Raw genomic sequence first — 19573 nt, forward strand, 5'->3', positions numbered from 1 at the left:
ATAAAAAGTTTAAAAAATAGTCACTCATAAAGTACTATTTATGTTTTACCTTTTAGTAAAAAATATTAATCGATTTTTTAATAAGACGAAGAGTGAAAACATCGTATCTAAAAACTAAAAAATAAACTTTAATATCAGACGTAGTATATATTTTTTTAAAATCTTATGTCAAAAAAGAAAATAACAAATATTCGCGCGAAAGTAATACGTGCATATGCTCGCTAAATAGTTCTGTTAGCTCAGCCTCTCGTTCACAAATTAGAAATGACAGTCACATCGTAACTTTATTTTCTGATTTTTCTGAGTCCAATATTTTGAACATTTTTTATCTAAAATTTTTATAAAAAATTTAAAAGTTAGTCACACATAAATTACTATTTATGTTTATCTTTTATTCTATAGTAAAAATATTATTCATAAAAATTTTTTAAATAAGACGAGTATCAGAACTAAAAACAAACGAAGACAATATTAAACTACGGTGTACTGTGGGTTTACTATGGCAGGGACTCTGTGACTGTGCGCGCATGCCCGCCAACGAAGCGCAACACGCGGCCGCTTGGCGCAGCTCTTCCGCCGCCTCATCCCGCCGGCGATCCATCCACGCCACAAAAATAAACAAAACAAAAAACAAAAAAACCCGTTTCATCCCTGTTACGTGGGTCCCACCTCCCCCCTCGCCGGGCGCCCGCCGTACACGTTGCTCTCGCCGTGCCGCGCGCCACGCAACCGGCCCCGGGCCCACGCGCCCAGCGAGACAAACCCGTGGGGCCCACCCGCCTGCTGCCTTCCGCTCGGGGGGAAAAAAGAGCGCCCGCCCCCGTCGACGTCCGGCTTTCTCCTTTTTCCTAATCCGGCCGTCCGCTTCTCTCCACCACCGCTTCCCTCGCCGCCGCCGCCGCCACCGCCCGCCGTGTCCAGCTTCTGCGAGCCCCGCCTCGCCGCAGGTTCCGCCTGATGCTTCTCCGTCCTGTATTTTCCCCTCCTCCGCCTCCTCCTGCCCGGCTCCTCCCCGCCGCTCCGGCCGCCACCGCGGCCCCGTTCGTCCTCGTCCTGCGGCGACGCCAGCGACGGCGCCACCGCCGCCGCTCCCGCCTTCCGTGCCCCACCCTCCGCGCCTCCCTCTCCGACCTCCTCGCCTCCCTCCCGGCCTCGCTCGCCCTCGTCGGCCCCGCGGCGGTGGCCGCCGTCGCCGCGGTCGCCTCCTCCTTCGCCAACTCCAACTCCTCCTCCTCCTGCGTCCGCAACGGCCTCCCCCCGCCGCCCGAGTCCGACGCGGAGTACGGCGCGTGCGGGGATGCCGCGGGGGAGTGGATCCTCTTCACCAGCCCCACGCCGTTCAACCGGTGCGTGCTGCTGCGGTGCCCGTCCGTGTCGTTCGAGGACGGAGGCGTGCTCCTCGACGGCGTCAACGAGCGGCTGCTCACCGAGGAGCGGCACTACGTCAACCTGAGCCGCGGCCGCATCCCCGCGGCGCGCGGCGATGCCGCCGGGGATATATCCTATCAGAGGATTTGCATTCCCACGGAGGATGGTGGGGTGATCGCGCTTGATTGGCCGGACAATTTAGATTTGGACAAGGAGCACGGGCTTGACTCGACAGTGCTTATAGTGCCCGGCACACCTGAGGGGAGCATGGAGAGGGGAATCAAAGTGTTTGTGTTGGATGCATTGAAGAATGGGTACTTCCCCATTGTGATGAATCCCAGAGGGTGCGGTGGGTCACCCCTCACAACACCTAGGTAACATTCATGCCTCTTGTTTATTTACTAGTACAAAGTTTGCACATCTGTATAGCTGTAGTATTTAGCTAGTGACGATTACCGTTATCTGTCAGAAATATTTTTTGTGATTAAAATTAGAAGCTTTTGTGGCATTTGCATAACCTAAGTGCTCACTGAGATTTCATAATTCACTTTAAACTTTGTAGTGTTTCCCACGTTTGCTCAATCTGTGTAGTATTGCTGATATTTGTTAAATGGGAATTTCAGTCAAGTACCACACACATATCTCTGTTATCCATGCTGAAGTCAGGCTAGAAGACTATGCTACCCTGGTGGTTGCTAGTAATAAAGTGTAGCATCATTTCAAAAGTTTAACAGTACCGGATGTCTCCGAAGAAACAGAAAGGTTTAGAGCAACTAGTATTATTATTGGATAATGAAACAATCTTACTTAAGAATTGCAGAAACAGTGGTTGGTAAGTGCAAACTATATTGGAATTGCCATATTTTGGATCATATTTTATTGACCATTTTCAAGAAACCTACATCTTTGCGAAACTAATCATTAAGTTAGCTAGGACGTTTAATAGAGGTAGGATTTGATTGCTGTCTGGAAAAAAGTTAATCTTACTGAAAATGGACAAAAGTGGTTGGAGAATCAAAATTTCTAGGAAATTTCTATTAGGAATATCAATATTACTTTGGTCAGAACAAAGTATAAAAACTGCAATCAAGAAGTGCTATTATCCTTTTGCCTTTTATCCTGTTATTGTACTCATATCTTAGCAGGCATAGACTAGAATTGTTGTAAGAGAAATTCTTGTAAGAGTATCATCAGGGACCTCTATTCTGATCATTCATGCACTCTATTACTGTTGCCTGATGTACCCTTTAGTTAACTTTTCCGCACTGGTGTATGATGCATGTGGTTAAGTTGAGTCTTGGCAGTGATGGATATCTTTCTAAAATTGTAGGGCTTCTAAACTGCCTGCTTATGTAGGTTATTTACAGCGGCTGACAGTGATGATATCTCCACAGTAGTACGATTCATAAACAATAAAAGACCTTGGACAACACTAATGGGTGTTGGATGGGGATATGGTGCCAATATGCTGACAAAGTACCTAGTGGAAGTTGGAGAGTCTACTCCTCTTACTGCTGCTGTTTGTGTTGACAATCCATTTGACCTACAAGAAGCAACAAGATCATTTCCTCATCACATCGCTCTTGATCGAAAGCTCACACCAGGCTTGGTCAATATTCTGCGTGCGAATAAGGTTGTGACCTCACCGCTCTCTCAAAATTTTCCACCTTTTCTTACTACCATCATATCTGGTGCATTTGTGCTCACATCATTACAAAGCAAGTAAGAAGTCATTTGTAGTAATGATTGTGCTAACATATCCTTTTAGCACTTCTGTATAAGACAAGTATGCAAGTTTCCCATGATGAAAAGTTCACAAACCAATGCAAGTTTCCCATGATGAAAAGTTCACAAACCAGAAGCATTTAAAGTGGTTTCAACAATTCACTATATTAGCAGGCTAACTTTCTTTTCCAGAAAGCCCATTTGCACAATGTGACTAATGCCTTGTTATTTCAGGAACTCTTTCAAGGAAAAGATAAAGATTTTAATGTTCAAAAAGCTTTGTCAGCTAATTGTCTGCATGACTTTGATGGAGCCATATCAATGATTTCACATGGCTTTTCTACTGTTGATGACTTCTATTCTGAAAATAGCACAAGGCTGTCAATTTCCCATGTGAAAATACCAGTACTATTTATACAGGTATAGTTCTGAACGAGTAACATTATTTTGTCATTTGCATATTATATTAATCTTGACCCAATGATATCCAAAGCCCAAGCAGCTAACTCCAATCTCAATTACATGCCCTGTGAACAACTTTCTGGTTATCTAATTTTAAATCATACCTTGCAGAGTGATGATGGGACTGTGCCACTTCTTTCGGTACCACGCAGTTCAATATCAGAAAATCCTTTTACAAGCCTTCTCCTTTGCTCCTGTGTGCATTCAACTGTATTCACATTTGAGAGATATGCTGTATTATGGTGCCAGAATCTTGCCTTAGAGGTGAGCATTATCATCTTTCTTAGTGGATTCACTCTTTCAGCACTGAAAGCTTTCATGAATATCTGTCTTAGCAAATCCTTAACAATAACTCTGTACAAAAAGATATCAATGGACACATTTCAAATTAACTGTTGGGTAACGATATCAGTATTTCATACAGAAGATTGATCTATAGTTCAGTTCCATCTCTTATCAGTATTTCATACAGAAGATTGATCTATAGTTCAGTTCCATCTCTTATAGTGTCCTTATTCAATAATGATAGTTTTTTTCTGCTCTACTAGAGTTCATCTAATTGTCAGATGCATTTATGATACATCATAAGAAACTGTAATAAACATAGTTAAGTATCCCATAGAACTCTGTCTCTATTCTTATTGATTGTATGTGAAGCGTTTTCTGTTTCCACATCAAATCGTCGTTCGTATTTATGCAGTGGCTTTCAGCAGCGGAGTTTGCACTTCTGAAGGGTCGCCATCCGCTTATCAAAGATGTGGACATCACTATTAACCCATCCAAAGGTCTAATGTTTGTTGAACCTCAAGCAAATGATAGGAAGGTTCCAACTAACAATAATTTCCGTCAGGAGTCTCAGTTTATTTTGTACAATAGCATGCCTCATGGAATAAATGGACTGCTCCTTGATTCTGCAAAAGAAGATTCTAGTTCTAACAAAAATGTAAGTAGCCAGGTAAAAGATAATGGTGACATAGACAGGGCAAGGCAAGATGTACACGAGGAAGAGTCGGAAAAAAATCCTGAAGATGATGAAAAGGGTCATGTACTACAATCAGCAAGTCTTGTGATGAATATGTTAGATGCTACAATGCCCGGTACTCTGGACGATGATCAGAAGAAGAAGGTATAGCAGACTAAGCAAATTTTTGGATTCATTTTTTCCCCAAAGACAAAATCCTTACTCATCTATTGGTCCTAAAGAGCTGGGTTTAGATTAGCTCATAAATTTCCCTTTTCTTTTTAAAATTTTGCTCTACACAAATTGCATTTGCCTTGCCTAGTAATCAAATGTGGCCTATCACTCTTTTGTCTTATTTGTTATTTATGTGATGTAAATGGAATACTATTTGCTAAAAGAAGGGCACTTGATTATGTAAACTTAGAGGGAATATTTCTATTAATGCATGTGCTGCAGAATTCTATTCTTGCAAATCCAAATGGAAACATTAAAAATCTTGATGCATTAGGGAAAGCTCCAACTAAACATGGAATGTTGCACTACTTTCATTTGAACAATTTTAAAAAATATATATAAAGAAACTTCATACATGTAGAGTGTGTTAAAATATGTTGGCAAACAAAAATGTGTGAAATAATAATGATACGTGCAAGAAAATTACTTTTCTTTTGTCAAAGGAAGACATTTGTCCATTTTGTATAGTTTTTCCCTCAAAATTGTGTGTTCATATTATTGCTTTACATGCCTTTTTCTTTTTAAGAGCGTTGTTAAGTGTACTAGTGCAAAATCCAAAACATGTTAGTAGGCTTGTAGCTACATATATATTTAGCTAGAAAATCTGTAGCCCCTATACTATGGAATCTCATGTCCATCCTATGTTGGACACTTACAAGAATCTTAGAAGCATATTTTCATGTTTGATTTGTTGCTCTCCTAATTATTCAATAACTTTCAAGCACTTGAGCTTGCTATAACCAAATTAAATATGTGTACGTCTGACAATAAACTTGAGATACATCTCATTGCCATTTGAAATGAATCTGAGAGTGTATAAACGTCTCTAAGATCTGGATGTTAGGACCTTTCCTGTGATTGATTTGGGCTGACTACTGCAACTTTGGTACTATGTTACATGTTAGGATTATTTGCATATGTGCTAAAAAAACTTATATAAGTCAACATTTTTTTTGTATTATTTTTAAGCTAAAGTTACATTTTTCCCCCTTGGAATAGTAGTGTAGCATAATTTTCTTGCTATGGTCTTGTGAACCACAAGTCAATATGCTAATATATTATTTTTTGGTCATAAGGTTCTGGGAGCGGTGGAGCAAGGTGAGTCTCTTGTGAAAGCTCTAGAAGAAGCTGTGCCTGAAGATGTGCGTGGAAAGCTTACCACTTCTGTGACTGAAATTTTACAATCAAAACGAGGAAATTTCAGTTTAGATGCATTGAATCGACTTGGCTGGACGAATGGAAGATCAAATGCCAAGACATCTGTCCAAGAAAAGGTCAAAGATTCAGATCGTGAAAGTGGCCTTAAGGATGCCAAAATGCATGATCAGAATAAAAGTGCCTCAGCCATTGGTGATGTTGACCAAAAAGATGGTAATGTGACTTCGAATGATAATAATTCTGGAGAAGGCATCGAGTTGTCACAAGGAAAACCTTGCCAGACTTCTGCACCTATTGGAGTAATAACAGATATGGGAACGGAACAACCCAACAGATCAGAAAAAACAACCCCTGGAATAAATGAAAGCAGTGAAGGGCAGCACAGAACTGATCAGGTGACTGAAACAGCTCCAAAGCAAGTTTCTGATGACCAATCACCCAGTGAGAAAAAAAGTTCTGATGACCAATTGCCTGGCGAGAAAAAAGTGTCTGATGACCAATCAACAGCCAACTTGAACAGTGCTCCCAGAGAACGAGTGCAATCTTCTGATGCTACAGCAGAGAGTCCACAGGCTCATGTAGAAAAAGATGGTGAGGCAGTACGTGCCAGTGAAGATAAGGCTACACATAATGATACTGAACAAAGCATGCAAGTATCTAAAACAGAAGAATCTAAACCTCCCCCGGTCAATGTGACACAGGCACTAGATGCTTTAACTGGATTTGATGACTCAACTCAAATGGCTGTCAACAGTGTATTTGGCGTTATTGAAAATATGATTGACCAGTTTGAGAAACAACATGAGTCTGAGAATGAGGACAAGTCTGATGGAAGTACAGTTGAAACTCCTGTAAATAAGACAGAGCCTCAAGTGACAGGTGATGAGAACAATGAGTCAATTGGGAAATCCATAAATCCATCATCTTATCAACCAGAAAATAACATTTCTGGAAAAGGTCATTCAATCATATATGAGGATCACATGATTGGCGACAAAAATTCGAATTTAGGTATTATATCGCCGGCTAAAGAAAAAATAGAAAATTATCAAAGGAATAGAATTACAGACTATGTGGATGTAGATGTTACAAAGCAGGGCAGTGGCTCGCCTGACTATTTATTGGATATAGCTATTAACTCTTATTTGAAGGCACAGTATGCTATTTACCTTCACCAATTTCTTTCCACACAGTTGAAACTCAAGCCACCATATTCAAATTCAGCAACTGATCTTTTCCTTGATCCACATGAGGGTAAATGGAAAATAGCAGATCAAATGGACAGTACACATGACTATAATTCTAAATCTGACAAAGATTGCAGCTTTACAGAAAATGTTGACCTTTCTGGTTCCTCGCGAGAACCATTTAGAACAGGCAATGTTTCTACTCCCTATTTGGTTCTGTCAGATTTTCCAGTTTCCAGGGGCAAGGCAAATGAATCAAACCAAACAGTAGCAACCAATTTACCTGATATTGCTTTGAGGGAGACACTCACAAGTTTTATCCGAGATGAATTAGAAAATGCCCTCAAAATTGAAGTTGGTCGCAAAGTAGGGATAACAAACACTGAGCAACTTGAAAGAACTCTTGCACATGATGTGGAACGTCTTGCTGCTCAAGTTTCCAGAGCTGTTGTGCTTAATTGTGAGTTATACTCAGCAGCATGTGTGCAAAGAAACCCAACATCTGTGAAATTTGGTACAACTCATGGAGAAAATGTTATCGAAGCAGTATCAAACGCAATTCAGCAATCTCATGATCTGAGAAACATTCTTCCAGTGGGTGTCATAGTTGGTGTTACTTTAGCATCTTTGAGAAATTACTTCTACGTTGGTATTTCTAAGCATGACCAACATATGAAAACCACTGCCAAGTCAGGAATTTTACATGAGGATCCTGATTTTAAGAGCCCTTCCTTGAAAAAAGAAGAAAGTACAGATAATATTTCCTTAAAAAAAGAAGAAAATGTAAATAATGCTTCCTTACAAAAAGAAGAAAATGCAAATGAAGCTTCCTCAAGAAATGTAGAAAATGCAGATCACTTTATTGAGAAAACTGGTGCGCACAAAGTTCAGGAAATCACAAGGTCAGAGGGTCAAGGTATGATGGTTGGGGCTGTCACAGCTGCCCTGGGTGCTTCTGCTTTTGTAGCACATCATCAAGTGAGTAATCAATGCCCTAAAATTCCTCCTTATTTGTAAGTTCAGTTGTGCCCTCTTAATGGTTTAGATTTATTGCCTGTTTTGGTGTTTTTATCATTCTGGTCATGTCTAAAAGTATCCAGACAAGACAAATATATCATATTTTGACATTCTTATTTTATCCCTGAATTCTTTTCTACACAAATGAATGTTCCAGTCTTGGGTTAGTATTTAATTTCCCTTGCATAAGTCGCACGGGTCCTTGAGATGTACAAGCATTTTGGGTAAACATATTTGATTAATCTGTGGTTCCTAATTTGTACTTCTGGAACAATTTTTTATTTCCTTTTGAGAAATCACATAATTTTTTTATATTTCAGCAAAAGAAGGTTGATAATATGGATAGCTCAACTGCATCAGATCAGCATAGGCCCGATGAAACTGCACAGGAGAAGAGCCAGAACAACTTAGTAACCAGTCTTGCTGAGAAAGCCATGTCTGTTGCATCTCCTGTAGTACCCACAAAGGGTGATGGTGAGGTTGATCATGAAAGGTCTGTTTAATACTACAGTGGCTTCTGATCCCGTTCTTTCTTGAATACTCTTACCATATTTTACTTTTACAAGCAGGCTTGTCGCAGTTCTTGCTGAACTAGGACAAAAAGGTGGTGCATTGAGATTTGTTGGGAAAATTGCTCTACTCTGGGGAGGTATCCGTGGTGCTATGAGCTTGACCGATAGGCTCATCTCATTCTTACGTATCAGCGAACGTCCCTTATTTCAGAGGTGAGTTGTCCTAATTAGCACCATTAAAATAATTTTAGTAGAGACAAAGGGAGGCATATAGTCCAATAAAGGTACCATGCCAATTTTCTTGTGTATTGATAATTTGATAATCATCTGTAAAGAGGATGGGTTTAGGGTTCAAGTAATTCATATACTAAAAAGGGACATACTCCATCTGTTTTTTTATTTGACGATGTTGACCTTTAGATTTATGTTTGACCATTCGTCTTATTCAAAAAAGTATATAATATATAATTATTTTGTTATGATTTGATTTATTACTAAAGAAATTGTAAGAATGACATATAATTTTGCATATTTGCACATAATTTTTGAATAAGACGAATGGTCAAATATCCAAAAGTCAATGTCGTCGAATAAAAAAAAATTGGAGGGAGTATTTCAAATGGTGTCTTCATCAAATGGATTAGTTTAGTAGAGTATGCCAATTTAAAAAAGGCTGGAATTGACATTGTTTTTGCTTGCAAGCAGCATGCTGTTTTGATAAATCTGGTGTCATGTGCTTCATTTATTTTATTGCTAAATGTACAGAGGAGGAATATAAATTTTCTTTTGTTTTTTATGAAACCCAGACCCAGGTAATTATTAGGTATGAAACTGGCATACTGTAGTCATATAGAGTAAAGAGACAAATCATTGTCTTCTATTCTTTCTACCATTTGATGGTTCATTCATGCTCTACAATGTTCTTCTGTGGTCTACAATTGTGGATTCTTCTGGTTCTTGTCATTGATGAAATGTTTGTGTATTTGCAAAACAAAACAAATACACAGTCGATTTGTTGAGTAGAAACAGCTACTCCAATAATAAATCATAATTTCTTTTATAATGAAATGGTTGGTTGAAATAGTTCTCATACTGGAATTTTATATGAAAATTGCTGTTGCCTGTTACAACCTTTATGGATCAGTAAAAATTCTGTTAAACATATAATACCTTTTCATGGTGATTTTATCTTATGAGGTATTGAAGTTATTAACATCTGCTTGTTCAAATTCTTAGGATCATGGGATTTTCCTTCATGGTACTTGTGCTATGGTCTCCTGTTGTGATTCCTCTACTGCCAACACTTGTACAAAGTTGGACAATAAGTTCTTCAACAGGAATTGTTGGATATGCCTGCATAGTTGGACTGTATGTGTCTATAATGATACTTGTCATATTATGGGGTAAAAGAATACGTGGCTATGAAAATCCAGTTGAGCAATATGGGATGAATCTTGCATCTGCATCAAGGGTATGAATCGCCTTGCCTATCTAACACTAGGTCTTGTATACAAATGATTTGTATAATGTTCCCATCATATATATACATATAAACTGTCATATTTGATTGCAGGTACAAGAATTTTTTCAAGGTCTTGTTGGAGGTGTAACAGTTGTTGGACTAGTGCATTCAGTAAGCATTTTACTTGGGTTTGCAACTTTGCGAGAAGGTTCATATTCACTCTTGGCTAGGCCATTTGATCTTCTCAAGTCATCCAGTAATGTACTGTTGCTAGCTCTTAGAGGGTTTGTCACAGCAACTAGTATTGCTGTGGTGGAAGAAGTCGTTTTCAGATCATGGCTTCCAGAAGAAGTTGCTGTTGACCTTGGCTACTACAGTGCCATTCTGATATCTGGGGTGGCCTTCTCTCTTATTCACCGGTATGTCTGTTGTGACCACTATCACTTGTGTTATTTCACTGCTTTCTTATTTAGCAGTCAGAACATGTTTTTAGAGAGGGGAACATGATTGATATTACTGCTGGTAAATCCTGAAGACAAATCATCTCTAGGTTTGGAATGTAAAATGCACCAGTCACTGATTTGACATGGGAGACGTAGGCATTGGATACTTAACATCGCCTGGTGAGTGGGTGGGGAAGCTTAATGAGGATTGGGGATTGACAGGAATGAGAATGAGCGATGAGTGGGATATTGAATTATTAAACCATATCAATGCTACAAATATGAATTATGATAGTTCACCTCATTAACAAGCAAACTTGATAGCTTTCTTTGGCAACCTTAACAGATAATTCAAATGAAATAAGTCCTACACCCAATTATTTGTTAGTCGATGGATGTTTTCCCATGATGCAATTATGCGACCAAGGAACAAAGAATGTTTAACATCCTTGAAATTCATGGCAGGTCACTACCTTCGGTACCAGGCTTCTTGCTACTTTCACTAATTCTTTTTGGACTTAAACAAAGGACACAAGGGAAGCTTGCTGCACCAATCGGCCTTCGTTCTGGAATTATGACCGCTAGTTATCTGATACAATCCAGTGGTATTATTCAAACCAAACCTGGTACACCATTTTGGATGGTCAGCACTTACCATCTTCATCCGTTTGATGGTGTAATTGGCTTAAGTATTTGTGCATTACTTGCTATCCTTCTCTTCCCCCAAGAACCTGTGCAGAAGGATACTTTTGTATCATGAGAAGAAAACAAGTGATCTTGATGTATTGCTGCTTCATAAAAGGATGCAATCATCGTTGTACGAAATTTGTGTGAGGAAAGAACTGCTCTAGCTAGCATACCAGTTACGCTGCAGCTCCATGTTCAGAGGGAAGCACCCAGTTACCTGAAGACTGAAGAGGTTCTGCCGATGCATCAACTTTATGCTTGTACAGTTGTACTTGGGGCATCCCTGTTCATGTTCGCAAACTTGTACACTACTGTGTACTGTTTTCTGGAATATATATGAATCAAGGTTTAATCTTCCCAAATAGGGATTGTTTCGTCCATTCATTATAAGGTATGTACCTTAGCTTCAGTTAAACCAAATTTGCATAGTTCTAAATTGCTAACTCTAAAGTGTTGCTTTGCATGCAGGTTGAAATAATAAACTAACCAAGTTGGTGGATATGCCCTGGGAGAGGAACTAAAATACTAAATACTGCTAATATAGAAGCTGATACATTTTTCATCTTGCCGAGTAGCCTTGCTGAGCTCACTACAGATTACGAAATACAGATGAGTAGATGACTAGTTGACTTTTTAGGTCGTGTCTGTAAGTAGTACATAGTCTGTTTCTGCCATTTTTGTTTTAAATCTTGAACAAGGAATCATACCCAAGTTTTGAGGTATAAAATTTTGGCCAACACATATTGTAACTAGAAAATAGCTCCAGGAGAGTTAGCTGTCGTCACCTAGAATTGTGCATCCTTTTCCCTGATTATATGCTCAGTGCTAACTGTAAATGAAATGGTTAAGACCATGTATAGACGAAAATTACTGTGATTACAAGATAGCCATGCATGAATACATTATAGCCCTATATTTTTGGCTTGGGCAGAGAAGTCCTATATTTTCTGTTCATGATACTTTTGATTCATCCCTAACTGTATAGTGTATAGTTTTGAACATGAGCGTGAAATCTACTCAGTTCCTAAACTTGTTAGTCGTCTAGAACTCAGTTATCTCAACTAAGAATATATCAAAAATACAAACTCAGGTCTAAAAATTTATTAGTGTGTCGTCTCAAATCCACTATCATGTTTCTTCTTAAAAGATCATTGTACTCTCCTTAAGAACACCTAGCTCTATAGATTATTATTTTTTGACTCATTTTACATGCAGAAAATGATTCACTTTACTCTAATGCTATTTTTTATTTCTCTCTATAATAGTCATAATTTGCACTAAAAGTTTGTTAGTACAATATATGCGTTACAACTTATGTCTCACCGAGCTAGGTGTTATAGTGAAATAGTTCGTCTCGCCGATCTTCTTTAATTCTAAAACTATTTATATAGGTTGAAAGCACCTTATAATGATTTAACCATTAACATTTTAAAGTTGTAGCATATAGTCACAAAAAATGAAAATGTTTTTATACCTGCTAATGGTGTCATCTATAGCTAAAAAAATTCAACTTAAAATACAACTTATGTTAACAATAGCAACCAAAAAAGATGTTACGAAGGAGTGAAGTGCACTACTTTCAATAGCTTAGGGGATAAATGAGTCAAAATTAGTTTAAGGGGATAAATGTGCCAAAATTAGTTTAAGGGGTTAAATGTTTCAATTGGGGAGTAAAATGATTTTTCTTCTTCTCTTAAAATAAGAGTGGTCGTCACATCTCATCTCTCTATCTACTAGGTGGGGCCAATCTTCCATCTCCATTTGCTCCCCTCTCTAGTTGACACCTCAATATCGCCTACAATTACACTGTCTTGAGAGAGAGGGCATGCCTTGTCAATTTTCCTCCTCGTTGATAGCCATAGCCATCACTCAAGACGACCTTACATGCAGTAGCCCTCCCCTCCCTTTTCTTAACCATACGTCAACCATTTTATTGCCTAGTTGGCACTGACACATAGGAAATATGCTAGCTAGATTGATTAATGCTTGAGTCGTTCTTTTAGATGTTTAATTAACTCTGCCCTAATTAATTACACCCACAACTTGATAAATAGAAAATATGTGTATGTTTGCTATTAGGATAGAGGAGAGACAAAGGGGATATAACAGACAAATCAACGTCACTTAGGAGTCTAGAGAGGATATGATAATTTTGGACATAGGGTTATACATTTTTACTGTTAAGATCTAAATCAGTACTTCCAAAACTAGAATGGTTTGGTTGCCAAGCATATTTAATTTGTAATAAGCATGTAGTAATAAAGGTTGACGCACTTGCCAAATTAAGATTATTAGACCCTTAGCCATACTATTACAAGCCTATAGGACTCTCATGAACTTTTTTGAGTGACATAGGATCTATCTTACTTAAAGAAACTATTATCATAACTATATCTATAACCAAATTGTTAATAACATTGGACAGCCAAAAAGTTAATTATTCCCGTAAAGTACGGGTGACAAACACACACGATTGGTGTGTTCACTTATGCACTAAATGATGAATTGGTTCAATCGTATTTAAGGGTGTAAGTGGACTAACCTACCAACCCACCTATAGGCCAATTAAGTAGGTAACCCACCAGGTTACCTACTTAATTGATCTGTAAGTGGACTTGCGGGTTGGTCCACTTAGGCCAGTCTCAATGCATATTTTATGGGGTGTCATGTATATTAAATAAGTCTTACATTAGTAAAATTATTGACTTGATAGTGTCATTAAATAAGAGAGTTTCATGAGATGATACAGGAGTTTTATCTCATAAAACTTTTTTGGCTTGGTTATCTAATTTAAAGTGTTGAAAACTATACCATGAAAATATACATTGCGACTGACTTTACACCCTAATCGTATTTAGGTTTTCGTTGACCAAATGAAACAGCCGATTTTATTTCTTAGCAGAAAAAAAAATACACATCCTCCGCGCCACGTGGATCGGACGGTGCATGATGTGCCACGTGGCCGTCTCTCTTTTGCTCTCAGCAGAAAGGCGCCTGGCCGCGCCTTCGGCCACGTGGCGAAACCGTCAGCTTGTGTTCGTCTCCGCTCTCGCCTCGCTCCGACTGCTCCGCTTCCTGCCTTCCCCATGGCGGCGGCGCCGGCGGCGGCTCACCTCCTATCCTCCCCGCCCTCCGCCTCTCCAGCGCACCCCTCTCCCCTCCCTCCTCATGCCCGCCCCCGCACGCGCCGGGCCAAGGCTGTCGGAGCCCTCTCCTGCCGCGCTTCGCTGGGCCCCGACGGCTCCCTCGCCGCGCTTGCGCCCTCTGTACCCAGGGTGGAGCCCCGGAGGAGGCCGTACCTGCGGGAGCACTCCTGCCTCGTCTTCCCTCCGCTGCGAGGCCGGCGCCCGCTCGCAGTCGTCAAGTTCCTCGGGGGCGCCTTCATCGGCGCCGTCCCCGAGGTCACCTACAGGTGATTGGGACTTTGGATCCAATACACGACGGGGGGCATCCTCGGCGGCTGCTCCGGAGGAGGAGAGAGAGAGAGAGATTGGGGGTTTTCTGATGTGGCGTCGGTTTTGCTGGTGCTGTTGCTCTGTTGCAGCCATTTCCTGGAGCTCCTGGCGCGGGAGGGCTTCCTGGTGGTGTCCGTGCCGTACAACGTCACCTTCGACCACGAGGCGGCGGCGCGGGAGGTCTTCGAGCGGTTCCACGGGTGCTACGACGCGCTGCTCTCGTCGGGCCTCCCGGAGGCCGGGCTGAGCGCGCTGGACATCGCGGAGCTCCCGCTCTACTCGGTCGGCCACAGGTGATCTGACCACGGGGTGTTGCACGCCACTTGTTCGATGGTTTGCCATGGAGGAGAATATTTCAATTTTTTTATCGATGGTTTAAATATTTTGTGATGGTTTACAGCAACGGTGCGCTGCTTCAGCTGTTGGTGGGGAGCTACTTCTCAGAGAAGATACCAAAGGTTCACATAAACACCTGTTTTAATCCAACTGAGTCAGGAGAATTAGGATACGGAATTCAAATAAACTTTTTGTACAAAATTTGATAACAATGATGCTTAGTTGATTGATTCTAATCATTTTAGGCTAATGCCATTGTCTCGTTCAACAATAGGCCGGCTTCAGAGGCTGTTCCATACTTTGAGCAGGTATTTAATGTGCTTTGTAACATATTGCATCGCTCTCGTCTTATTATGAGCAGGAGTAGCTATTCTGTTCCATGCATTACAGTTTCAGACTACTTGAAATAAGAGACATGCTAGTTTCGTGAATTGAAGTACTGAACAAAACTCGGTTGCAACCTAATGGCTAAACAAAAATCAAGTATTGATTTTTCAATGTCGCTTTCAGGTTGAGCATTGTGATAGCTTCTTTTGTTGGGTTTACACAAGTTTATGGAATCTTAAAAACATCTTGGCATTTTACAAAATAAATCGGTCAGTGAATATATATTTCCGATAAGATTAGATGACATGGACACTAAATTTTTCATAGTAGCTTCATGAATTGGGAAGTATAATTTAATTCTGCATTTAAATGCCTGTAATTAAGAGAAAAGCATTGCGAAGACACAGCTGCAAGGATATAATTTTGAGAATGGCAAGGAAAATCAACCCTTCTTGATTGTAACTTCATAATAGAGTCAAATGGTTTTGATTGAAAGTTATTTGGCAGTTTCTCCCTCATTTATTTTTTGTTGCATGACTATTTTTTAGCCAGTTTAAATGATGAAATATAGAATCATCTAGTGACGATGGTAATAAAGTATGTCTATCATGTAGAACATGCCAATGTCTCTTCCCTCATGCCTTGCTTTGTACCCTGCATATCCATGACTTGCTTTGTACTGAACATGTAGAGCACCTCCCTTCAGCTAGGCCACATAATTCATTTTCCTTGCATGGAAAATGCACCTGGTTTGATAGGCAATGACTACTCTCTCATGCCTTTGCTTGGATAGAGGTTCTCTCTTGAAAAGGAGTTGACATGGAGCTCAAAACCCTTACTTTTACGAAAGTTAGTTGTGTGGTTGCAATAATCTAGTGCATTTTGAAGTCCAAAAGATATTTTAGTATAAATGTGTACCTGGAAACTTCATACATAACCTGTCTAAACATTTGTTAACGATGAGTAAGAAGCAATTCCCTAAAATGAAAGAACAAAGTGTCTGCAAAGTAAGTGCAATGCTGTGTTGATGTACTTCATCCCAACAGACATTTTGTGCTTAGAGCGGATTTCAGTTTAAATTGTTACTGCATACTCCTGCTTCCTGGATTTTTGCGCAGATAGGCCCCCTTTTTAGTCAAGTAATGCCTATGATGAAGGCATCACCTGTTTACTCTGCAGCCAGAAATGCATCAGGTTACTATTCATTTTAGCTGTGCCTTCTTATGATTCATCAAAATGCTTCCTGGACCTTTATAGTAAGATGTGGTGCCATGGTCTTGTAGGAGATGCATGGAAGGCCCTATTTGATTTAGCTGAAGGCTTTATACAAGTGTATGATCAAGAAGCTATGGTATCCCTGAGCAAATTTGTCGACCAGTTACCATCAGTAATGAATCAGGTACCATATGAATCCTAGTTCTTTCATTTTATAACCATGCTTTTCTAAAATGTTTGATCCATAAAGCTTTTTTAGGTCTGCACATATCTGTTTCCTATGTTATTTACAGGTTACAGAAGGTGTATCTGAATTCAAACCAACACCACCTGAAAACCGTGAATTCTGCAAGAATTCCTACAGTGTGCCCAACACACTATTGGTAGGTTTGGTGAACTTCTCTTTGCTTTGGTAAATCTCTGTCCGTTCTAATCAGCATGTATTGATTGCACTGTAGGTGAAATTCAGCATTGATGCTATTGATGATACAGACATAGTCGAAGATGTCTTGAAGCCCCGGGTGGATTCAATTGGTGGACAAATAAAGAAAGTCATACTGTCAGGAACACATCTAACTCCATGCATACAGGTAAGTTTTGATAATTTTCCTCTCAAATTATATGATGCATCCAGTGCTGGCACAGTTATACAAACTGCTATATTTTTGGAAGACTAAATATGTTACTGTTAGGGTCAATCCACCACCAATTACAAGCAAATTTTTAGGGTCATTCATAACCAGTTGTTCAACTTGTCATTGTATAAAAAATAACTAGTCTGTTCTGATAGACATTATCATATATCCATGCATTATTTGTATCCATGTCTCCTGCACTAACTGAAACTCTACTACAGGATGTGAAATGGCAGATTGGTTCAGAGTACACACCAGCAGATGCTCTAGCCCAGGGTTTGAAATCATTGGCTCTCAATGAAACTAGGGTCCTCTCAAGAACTATTGCTGATTGGTTTAGATCTCTTTAAATGTTTAGTCACGATGTGCATTCATTCAAGTTTGCATAGCTGCTTACAAAGGTACGCACTTACACTACAGTATCCGTAATTCACATATAGCCAATTCATACTTATTCAGACTTCTACACCAATCTAGACCATTCCTTTCATCACTCATGAACTTGCCACATTTTGTTTTTTTGTTTTGCACACTCCTTGGCTTTAGTATGAATAGGATTAGCTCTTTTAGTCAGTTAACTTTGGCACATGCATCCGAAATGTTTTGTCACTAAAGTACTTCACGCCTTGCTGATGCAATCATATAGGACCGCTGTGGCAAGGAGACATTGGAGTACAAAATTTACTAGGAGTCATGCATTTGGGCTGAGTCGAGTTTGTCATGCATGCTCACCCACAGGCCGTACTAAAGATATCTGATCAAGATTGGGAAGGTTGGGCCCAAGTGTTTCCCTTGGACTCTAGTTACAGCACAGGTCATACAATGCATTTAACCCATGGTCCAACAAAACATAATCCTGTCTCAGGTATGGCACCAGCAAGGCCGAGATTGGCCGTATATTTCTCACAACACACATGCAAGCCTGTCTATGCATTGTATGTGTAACACAACACATGTTGAATACCACGTTGTATTTTCTCTACAGTCTCGCCATACATTGGATAGCTCTGTGTTACAGCCACAGCTGTTTATGTTGGCACTTGGCAGCGACGCTTCATGCTTGTGCGCCATGCAGCTCGTACGCCCGGCTTGATTTGGATCAGCAGATTGGTTTTGCTCAGATCAGTGGAGCGTGTCAGCCCTATCTTTTTGTCTGTGCTTATGCTTATAAACCAAAAAATTTTAAATTATTAACATTAAATTTGTAGTAAATTTTAATATATTTTTTTTATCATAGTTTATTTTTCAACCTTGTTTTTTAGTTCACTAAAACACATATATAAAATCATTATTTCTAAATTATTTTTTATTTGTAAGTGTCGTTTAACTTTTTTCCTGAATAAGAAAAATAATCATCCCCATCCCCAGTAACCGTTGTTTAAGTTTTCTGGTTCTCTAGAAAATGTGGGGTGCAAATGATGTAACTGGACGTTTCTAAAGGCATTAAACTGCATTGTTTTCTCACACAAAAAACAGATGCTCATGCGATAGTTGTGAATTATTCATTAATAGCTCCAGTTCAATAAAGGTTATTGAGAGGTACCAGTTGTCTAGTCGTAAGCCGACCAAGCCTCAGAGAATCGGTCAAGTTCAGGATTGCTCAGGATTTGCTAAGATTGGTCATTGGCTCCAGCCAAATAAATATCCTTGGAACGAATCAAGATGCAACAAATCAAAAGCTAGCCCTCTGCCAGTGGATGTCATGATCTCAAACCATATGGCTGTTCATGACCTCAAAGTGAGGTACTCCATCCGTTTTATATTATAAGATTTTCTGAATGTGTCTAGATTTATTTATGTATTTGTATATATGTATAGATTTATCAACATACATGAATCTAGATAATATTAGAAAATCTTATAATGTGAAATGAATGGAATAGCAATGAATGAATCCTATAAGGCTACCACCCCATGTGTTTTCTCTGCATAATTTACCATACAAAAATGTTCACAAACTCAAATAATAAATAAATTTATCTTATACTTTTTTCCAACACTGCAAAAGCAAATTTGTATGAACAATACACTCTCGCCCATACTGACATATCTGCAAAAACAATTTTATCTTATGTATTTTTAACCTTAAATTTGGAGTTGATTTTAAAAATTTTTCAGGACAGTTTATTTTTTAGTCTTAGCTTGTATATCACTAAAAATACATATATAAAAGTTTTATTCATAAAATATTTTTTATTTGCAATTATAACGTTTGTCTTTTTCTATAAAAAAATCCAAATAACCATCCCCATTGTATAAATGTAGCATGATAAATACTCCCTCCATATTTGACTTGACCGGTGGACTTTTGAGTCTATGTTTGTGTATTCATCTTATAAAAATACATAATTATTTGTTATTTTGTTATGATTTGATTTATTGCTAAAGA

At 39.3% G+C, this 19573-nt stretch overlaps 2 protein-coding genes across 4 annotated transcripts; both read left to right on the top strand.

Annotated features, from left to right (window-relative positions):
• Positions 1 to 860: 860 nt before the first annotated feature.
• LOC102718951 lies at positions 861 to 12150 on the top strand. 2 transcript variants are annotated; one of them, XM_006661206.3, is made up of 12 exons: positions 861 to 1742; positions 2725 to 3001; positions 3328 to 3513; positions 3667 to 3819; positions 4256 to 4681; positions 5827 to 8073; positions 8433 to 8605; positions 8682 to 8837; positions 9861 to 10095; positions 10198 to 10505; positions 10995 to 11607; positions 11685 to 12150. In XM_006661206.3, the coding sequence occupies exons 1-11, from the start codon at positions 958 to 960 to the stop codon at positions 11287 to 11289; spliced, it is 5241 nt and encodes a 1746-aa protein (XP_006661269.2). In that variant the 5' UTR covers positions 861 to 957; the 3' UTR covers positions 11290 to 11607; positions 11685 to 12150. The 2 variants fall into 2 exon arrangements, with proteins under 2 accessions (XP_006661269.2, XP_040383357.1); XM_040527423.1 differs by having other exon boundaries at positions 1673 to 1742; positions 2699 to 3001.
• A 2096-nt stretch (positions 12151 to 14246) lies between these two features.
• LOC102719231 lies at positions 14247 to 18354 on the top strand. Of its 2 annotated transcripts, XM_015841036.2 has the most exons (11): positions 14247 to 14628; positions 14761 to 14964; positions 15072 to 15129; positions 15253 to 15315; positions 16453 to 16528; positions 16618 to 16733; positions 16843 to 16932; positions 17008 to 17139; positions 17406 to 17585; positions 17831 to 18049; positions 18170 to 18354. In XM_015841036.2, the coding sequence occupies exons 1-9, from the start codon at positions 14303 to 14305 to the stop codon at positions 17532 to 17534; spliced, it is 1194 nt and encodes a 397-aa protein (XP_015696522.2). In that variant the 5' UTR covers positions 14247 to 14302; the 3' UTR covers positions 17535 to 17585; positions 17831 to 18049; positions 18170 to 18354. The 2 variants fall into 2 exon arrangements, with proteins under 2 accessions (XP_015696522.2, XP_015696520.2); XM_015841034.2 differs by lacking the exon at positions 18170 to 18354 and having other exon boundaries at positions 17831 to 18166.
• Positions 18355 to 19573: the final 1219 nt, after the last annotated feature.

The sequence above is a fragment of the Oryza brachyantha genome, chromosome 9 (assembly GCF_000231095.2).
Source record: "Oryza brachyantha chromosome 9, ObraRS2, whole genome shotgun sequence".
Classification (NCBI taxonomy): Eukaryota; Viridiplantae; Streptophyta; class Magnoliopsida; order Poales; family Poaceae; genus Oryza; species Oryza brachyantha.

Excerpts from the sequence above, each read along its gene's own strand:
- LOC102719231 (XM_015841036.2), top strand. The coding sequence starts at position 14,303 with ATGGCGGCGGCGCCGGCGGCGGCTCACCTCCTATCCTCCCCGCCCTCC. Across the intron at positions 14,965-15,071 it reads CTCTACTCGGTCGGCCACAG|CAACGGTGCGCTGCTTCAGC; the intron begins GTGATCTGACCA and ends GATGGTTTACAG. Across the intron at positions 15,130-15,252 it reads TCTCAGAGAAGATACCAAAG|GCTAATGCCATTGTCTCGTT; the intron begins GTTCACATAAAC and ends TAATCATTTTAG.
- LOC102718951 (XM_006661206.3), top strand. The coding sequence starts at position 958 with ATGCTTCTCCGTCCTGTATTTTCCCCTCCTCCGCCTCCTCCTGCCCGG. Across the intron at positions 1,743-2,724 it reads TCACCCCTCACAACACCTAG|GTTATTTACAGCGGCTGACA; the intron begins GTAACATTCATG and ends CTGCTTATGTAG. Across the intron at positions 8,606-8,681 it reads GGTGAGGTTGATCATGAAAG|GCTTGTCGCAGTTCTTGCTG; the intron begins GTCTGTTTAATA and ends TTTTACAAGCAG.